Source organism: Myotis lucifugus, unplaced genomic scaffold, assembly GCF_000147115.1.
Source record: "Myotis lucifugus unplaced genomic scaffold, Myoluc2.0 scaffold_60, whole genome shotgun sequence".
NCBI lineage: Eukaryota > Metazoa > Chordata > Mammalia > Chiroptera > Vespertilionidae > Myotis > Myotis lucifugus.
The window spans coordinates 4,232,350-4,240,248 of NW_005871108.1; the positions used below are offsets into that span (position 1 = coordinate 4,232,350).

Here is a 7,899-nt window from a genome sequence, read left to right on the forward strand (position 1 = left end):
GCAAACTCCCACCATAGTTAAACCCTACCCTCCACTCCACCAGCGGAGAAAATCACAACCACACTAAAAGGTCTCATTTACTAAGACACAAATTCAAGAAACAGGCCAGCAATCCTATTACATTTTCTTAGTAAATTTACTCTCCTTTTCTACTCTCTCCAAACCTCTAACACCTTTCCTCATCAATTGATCACCTCACTTCACTGAAAAGAATTCAGAACTAGGCCACTTTTCCTCCACAGAATCCACTAGTCCTCCTCACTGTAGCTACGGACCAGGCATTCTTTTGTTATAATAGATGAGTTGTCTCTGCTCTGTGGGGCCTGATTCCATGTCCTTGAGACTTCACTATTGCATGGATACTGCTCTTCTCAAGGTCTCTCAAGACCAGCCTGATTCCCACATCTAATAGTCAATTATCTATGTTCATGTTTCTCCCTGCAGCACTGATCCCACTAATTACTCCTTCCTTCTGAAACCCTTTGTTTGGCTTCTATAACTGTCCAGTGTTTTTCCTCCTACTTTTCTGGCTCCTCTTCCTATAAGTGACTAATGTTGGAAGCCCTCAGGGTTCCATCTTCTCCCTTTTCCTTTAAATACCGTCTCTACAGCAGTGACTCCCACGTATTTATCTCCAGCCCAACTTCTCCCCTGATTAGGAGACTCATATAATCCAATTGCCTACTGAATATCTCCACTTAGATGCACAATCGGATCTATTATGTGTCAAGTTTGAACTCTCATGACTCCTTACATTCCCCCAATTTTCCCATTTTAGGAAGTGAAATACCATTCGATCAGCCACTTCAGACAAAAATTTTCTTGGTTCTTTTGCCCTTTCACCCTCTTCTAATCCATCAGCATATTGTTGGCTTAAAATAACAAATATATAAGCAATCCAACCACATCTTACTACCTTGGATCACTGAAGAAGCCTCTTCAGTGGTCTACTATTCTCCCCATAGAAGCCAGAAGATGCTTTATAAAATTTAAGTTGTATCACCTCCACTTTTCTGCTAAAGTAAAAAACAAACCTCCAATGGCTTCCCCTTATCTTCTCTCTATATAAAAGCCTAATATGCTAAGTGTCTGACCATTTGCTATGACGCACACTGACCATCAGGAGGCAGATGCTCTGATTGGTATGTTAGCTTGCTGCTGAGGTCCGGCCGATCGGGACTGGGCAAGCCCTCCCACAGACCCTCTCCAGCCTCTAAAATAGTTCTAATTAATTTCCTTTCAGTGTGCATGAATTTGTGCACCGGGCCTCTAGTCCATTAATAAAATCTTAACTCTTCACATGGCCCGAGGGTCCTACCCACATGACTGCCCACCTTTGTTCTCCTACCTCTCCTCCCCCTTCTCCTCCTCCCTAGCTTCTCAACCACATAGATCTGCTTACTGTTGGTCTTCAGTCTTCAGACAATCTAAACTCATTCCCTCCTCAGGGCTTTAGCCCAACTTCTCTTAGCCTGCATGGTTCCTCCCTAAGCATCTGATACAGACCTGGAAAACAGTAGGTGCTCAACAAAAACCTGGAAACAGGAAAGAATTTGGTATATTTCTACTGGAGGAATGGAATGCACCAGAATGACTCTAGTAGAGGGAGTAAGATAAGTCAGGATTTTATTCCCAGTAAGGTGGCAAGCCTACAGAGTTTTAAGGGGAAGTATCATGACCAGTTTGTCTTTTGAAAAGACCCCTTTGGCCCAGTCAGCATGGCTCAGTGGTTAAGCATCAACCTATGAACCAGGAAGTCGAAGTTCAATTCCCAGTCAGGGCACATGCCCAGGTTGTGGGGCGTGCAGGAGGCAGCAGCCAATCAATGATTCTCTCTCATCATTGATGTTTCTCTCTCTCACTCTCCCTTTCTCTCTGAAATCAATAAAAATATTTTTTAAAAAGAAAAGACCTTTGATGGCTGCATGTATATGTGGAGCAAGAGACCCAGGGAAACCTGTGAGGAGAGTGACCAGAACTGGGGTGGTGGCTGAGGAGAAAGAAGTGGGAGGAACTCCTCACTTATAAAATGGAGACAACAATACATTAAATGTATGCATGTCTGTCCCAACCTCATCCTTGAGTCACCTTTGCATGTCCAGTGCCCAGCAGGGCCTGGCACAGAGAAGGGTTCAGCAAATGTTTACTGACCATATCTGTTGTTAGGACTGAATGAGAGAAGGTCCATGAAAGGAGCTGGCACAAGACAGGGGTGGCAAAAAAGAAACAAATCGCTGAAACCGGTTTGGCTCAGTGGATAGAGCGTCGGCCTGCAGACTGAAGGGTCCCAGGTTCGATTCCGGTCAGGGGCATATACCTGGGTTGCGGCACATCCCCAGTGGGAGATGTGCAGGAGGCAGCTGATCGATGTTTCTAACTCTCTATCTCTCTCTCCCTTCCTCTCTGTAAAAAATCAATAAAATATATTTAAAAAAAAAAAAAACAAATCTAAACCCAGTACAACTCCCAGCATTTACCAATGAGAAAAGGACCCATGTGGAGAGCTGCTTCAGTGTTTGGACAGGTTCAAGCCTTGGACTAATGAGAGGGCACGATCCTCTCGTGGCAAAGCCACGTGCAAGTCCCAGCACAATTATAGCCAAAGGCTACAGTTGTAAGCTCGACCTTATGGTCCAAACCTGTGGTCCCAAGAGGCTGAGTGATGTGGGCTTGATAGAATTCAGGTGCATGTAATTGAGTAAGATTTGAAAACCGAGAGAACATTATAAACATCTTAACCACACCCTTACTTTGCCTCGTGGAATCTGGCTATAAAATAAAGACTCGGCTTTTTTCTCTTGTCTGTCTTTTCTAATCCTTCACTGCCCCCCCTCCCTCAGGTTCACCCATGGCCGCGCTGGGGCGGCACAGACCAAAAAAGGGGTTTGCTGCAGGTTCCACAGTCAATCAGTGGCAGAGGTGGGACTGGTGGCCAGAAAGAGCTAGCGCCAGAGGCCTTCTCAAGGCTCCTGAGGCCCAGCAGTAATGGACAATGGGTTCTGTCCTATCCCGCTAAGCTCCACCCACTCTATCACCACCTGTCCGTCTAGCTAAAAATAACTCCACTGCCCTCAAGGCAGCTGTGCCAGCCCCAGTTTTCCCTCAACTCCAAAGGCACAGGAAGGTCCGGTGCTCCAAGCTCTGAGGCTTTTGGTCCTACAGGAGCTGAGAACTTGAAGTTGCAGGGACACCTCTTGGCCAGGACAAGGCAAGAGGGATAGCAAGACCCTCTCAGAGCCTCACTTTCTTCATCTGTAAAGTAGGAATAATCATCCCCAACCTTGCTGAGTCCTGAGGATTAATGTCATATGGACAAAGGCTAGCACAGTATGCCCTCAATGGGGGCTTCCTCCCTCCATCCCAGCCAAGCTCCCTCACTTCCAAATGTAGCCTTATCTCCTCCCACAAAACCCAATGCCCTCAACCCTGACCCATCGATTCTCCATAGCATGACAAGCCTCTATTCCAACTTGCCACTAACGTTACCTTGACTTAACCTTTCTGGGCTTCAGTTTCATCACCATAAAATGGGGACATCTACTCTGGCCATTACTTCATAATCTACTACTGATAAGCTACTACAATTGACCCTTGAACAACACAGGGGTTAGGGGCAATGACCCCACTCAAAAATCTATGCAAGCCCAGCCTGTGTGGCTCAGTGGTGAAGCATTGACCCATGAACCAAGAGGTCACCAGTCCAATTCCAGGTCAGGGCATCGGCCAGGGTTTCGGGCTTGATCCCCAGTAGGGAGAGTGCAGGAGGCAGCTGATGGATGTTTCTCTCTCATCATTGATGTTTCTATCTTTCTATCCCTCTTCCTTCCCCTCTAAAAATCAATGAAAACATATTTTTTGAAAATTTGCCTTACTGCCCTAGCCAGTTTGGCTCAGAAGATAGAGGGTCGGCCTGCAGACTGAGGGTTCCAGGTTCAATTCCGGTCAAGGGCACATGCTTGAGTTACAGGCTCAATCCCTAGTAGGGGGTGGGCAGGAGGCAGCCAATCAATATTCTCTCCCATCATTGATGTTTCTCTCTCTCCCTTACTGAAATCAATTTTAAAAAAAAGTTTTTTTTAAATTTGCCTTCCTAAAAAAAAATGTGCAAGGAGCTCTTCTATTTCTCTGCATAATGTAAAGACTTGTGATTTCAGGATGACTGACCTGCTCAGTAACACACAAGTTCCAAATAAAGATTTTGCATTAAAGTAAAAAAACAAAACAAAAAAAAACCCACAATTAATTTGCTTTTTAAATCTGGCCCGGTCCGGTGTGATTCAGTTGGTTGGGCATCATCCTGTGCACCAAAAGGTCATAGGTTGATTCCCAGTCAGGGCACATGCCCAAGTTACAGGTTCGATCCCTGGTCAGCGTGCATGCGGGAAGCAGGCAATCAATGTCTCTCTTTCTCTCCCTTCCCTCTCCCTAAAATCAATAACATAAAAATAAATACATAAAAATAAATCTGTCTATAACTTTTGATGCCTCCAAAACTCCAGTCTTCCTTGGTATCCATAGGGGATTGGTTCCAGGACCCACCCATGAGGATACCAAAATCCATGGATGATCCAATCCCTCATGTAAAATGGCATAGAACTGCCCTCCCCAGATAGCTCAGTTGGTTAGAGCGTCATTCTTATACATCAAGGTTTTGGGTTCGATCTCTGGTCAGGGCACATACAAGCAGCAGCCAATGAATGCACAAATCACTGGAACAACAAATCAATGTTTCTCTCTCTCTCCCTAAAAACCAAATTTTTTTTTTTTTGCCATGTGCCATGGATGGACACACACACACACACACACACCCCACAGCACAGGTGCCCTCCTTCCAACCAAATTTTTTTAACCTTTAAAAAATAAATGGCACAGAACAATGCATATGGCCCTCCACATAAGCAGATTCAACCAACCACTGATGGAAAAATACCACAGATGTCAAATCTAGAGACATGAAGGGCAAACTGTATTTATTGAAAAAAGCCACACATAATGGACCCTTGTTGTTCAAAGGTCAACTGTATTTCACAGAATCTCTGCAAATCCCTTCCTGTTGGAGCCTCAGCTGCTTTCTCTGTAAACTATAGCGGGATCCAACCCATCTCTGATTGTTCTGTAAACACATGCAAAACATCAGATACACAGCGAGTGCTCCATAAATGCTGATGCCTTTCTCCAGGTGTAATGGTGTCTTGAATTGACTTCAAAAACTGCTAGCCAGCATGAACTGGTTTTTTCCAAGAACATTAGTTGTTCCAAGTGTTCTCTGATATGCAGTGGTGAGAAGGTGTACTCAGAGGACTACACTGCCTGAGTTCATATCCTGCTCCACTTGGTCCCAGCTGTAGGAAGGCAGGTTACCTTTATTTCCTGTGTCTTAGCACACTCATCGTAACATGAGGAAGTAAAAGCCGTGTGAATAAAATGAATTAATCTAGGATAAAGATATAAGATGGTGCCCATCCCCTAGTAAACGCCCAAGATATTTAAACTGTCAGTGTATCATCTTCAATCCATAGGACAGCAAGAATTGTTGTAACCACTCCAAATTTTCTTTGAGATTCTCTGCAGGGCTGTCCCTGTTGGCCAGGCGGGTGACCCCAGAAGTTGAGTAACAAGCCCAAAGTCCCCTGTGAATGTACGGCGCCGGCCTTGGATTCGCTCTCCAGGCCTCGCCTCTCACGCCTATTGGGGCTCCAGTTCCCTCGCCTTCCCTGCAGGAAGCTCAGAGAAGGACGGGCACCTGTCCGGGACCACCCAGCTGGCCAAAGGGCCGGCCCAGGCTCGGGAAGCAGGATCTGGACCGCCCAGTGTAGGTGCTGGCAGGTGCCAGCAGTCCCAGGCCCGGCCAGGTGCGCACTTCCCGCCAGCCCCAGCGGGCTCGGGGCGAAACGTGCCGCCGGTTGGAGGCTCGCGGTCCACGCCGCAGTCCTGGGCCCCGCGGGGTATGCCGGAACTCGTAGTCCGCGGCCACCCCCGACAACCCGCTCGCCGTCGCGCGAGAACTCCAACCCCCAGGCGGCCTCGCGCGCCCAGGATCGCGCCGAGCCAACGATTCAAGGGGGTCCTCAGCGCCTCGCGTCAGCACCCCGGCCGTTGCCGGCACAGGCCCCCAAAGGACAAGGAGCAGAAGCGGCCTGCTGCATGTCCTGGAACTCACCGACTTTGTAGGGCAGTTTGTCCGTCATGCTGACGGCAACTCCGTACGGAGTGATGGACACAGGCGAAAGGGGCCGGGCCACGTACTGGAAACCGGAACGGGGCGGGCAACCACGGGAAGGGATTAGCTCCTCGCGCCGGCGCCTTTAAATATCTCCCCCTTATTTGCATATTCATGATCTCGCTAGGGCTGCGCCATGGGGGCGGGGCCCAATGCACAGGGGCGGGGCCAGAGTGAACTTGGATCTCTCCAGAGGAGAGGACAGGTTGCATCCCATGTGAGCCGGGAATGGAGCTCGGGGAGAGACCTGAGAGCAAATGAGCGATTGCTCTTTGTCCCGTTAAGCCAGTGAATCGATGTCAAAACCGAGTAGAACTTCAATTCCAACCAGTTCATTTCCCTGTGCCTCAGTTTTCTCATCTGTAAAATGTGCGGAATGATATCTACCACACAGATTATAAGTAAAGTTGCAATAGGTCAGTTATCTAGAATCCCAGACCTCCCACCCTCTTCTAACCTGACCACTCTCCTGCGTTTAGGTAAGTTTGTATGCATTTTTATACTTTTAATACATATGAAAATCATTAAATACTTCGTAGAATTCTTTGTGTTTAAGACCTTTTATATGGTACCATACTGTGCTGGCTGAATCCTACAGATGTGCCTCAGCCTGCGTCCTGTCTCACCAATGTGCCCTTGGCTTCCACTTTCCTAACTCTCCTCCCACTGTTCCTTATCCGGCCTTAGCAACTTCCTCCTTCACTAGCGCCTTTAAGTGTTGATGTTCCTTTTTCCTCTTATTCTGCTCCATCTTCCTGGCCCATCTCGCCCACACTTATGGCTATTGTGACCACATATATCCAGGTGATTCAAGTATTCATGGGATAAAACAGTCTTACCCCAGGAGCCACCTGTTTCCCTTCTTAGTCACATGCCTCTTCTCAGTGAATTTTGTCTTAATCATTTATTTGCTTATCTTTCTTTTTAAAAAAATATGTCTTATTGATTTTTTACAGAGAGAAAGGGAGAGGGATAGAGAGTTAGAAACATCGATGAGAGAGAAACATCGATCAGCTGCCTCCTGCACACCCCCTACTGGGGATGTGCCCGCAACACCAAGGTACATGCCCTTGACCGGAATCGAACCTGGGACCCTTGAGTCCGCAGGCTGACGCTCTATCCATTGAGCCAAACCAGTTAGGGCTATTTGCTTTTCTTAATGGGTCTTGACCATCGGTAAACAATACGTTGTTTAGTTTGACTTTATTGCCTTTTTGTAAATGAAATCACACTGTATATATTCTGCAACTTGCTTTTCTATTTCAATATTGCTTTTGAGAGTCATTTGTGTAGATGTTGAAAGCTGTGCTTCATTTCTTTTCATTTTATTTTTAAATATATACATTTTAAGTATGTTTTTTATTTTTTTTAATATTTTTATTGATTTCAGAGAGGAAGGGAGAGGGAGAGAGAGACAGAAACATCAATGATGAGAGAGAATCAACAATCAGCTGCCTCCTACACGCCCCCTACTGGGGATCAAGCCCGAAATCCAGGCATGTGCCCTTGACCGGAATCGAACCTGGGACCCTTCAGTCCGCAGGACGACTCTCTATCCACTGAGCCAAACCAGCAAGGGCTATTCATTTTTTTATTGATAGACTTTGAGTTGTTCATGTCTGCCCATTTAAAAATAGGTGGTTTGAGCCCTGGCTGGGTAGCTTAGTTGGTTAGAGTGT

General features: G+C 46.7%; 1 protein-coding gene across 1 annotated transcript in view; it reads right to left on the reverse strand.

Annotated features, from left to right (window-relative positions):
* AHCY (adenosylhomocysteinase) overlaps positions 1 to 6,289 on the reverse strand; it is a 19,824-nt gene extending 13,535 nt beyond the window's left edge. Inside the window, 1 exon segment of the mRNA XM_006089422.3 lies at positions 6,161 to 6,289. Within this exon segment, the coding sequence (XP_006089484.1) occupies positions 6,161 to 6,188 (28 nt within the window). The 5' untranslated portion in view covers positions 6,189 to 6,289.
* Between the last annotated feature and the right edge of the window lie 1,610 nt (positions 6,290 to 7,899).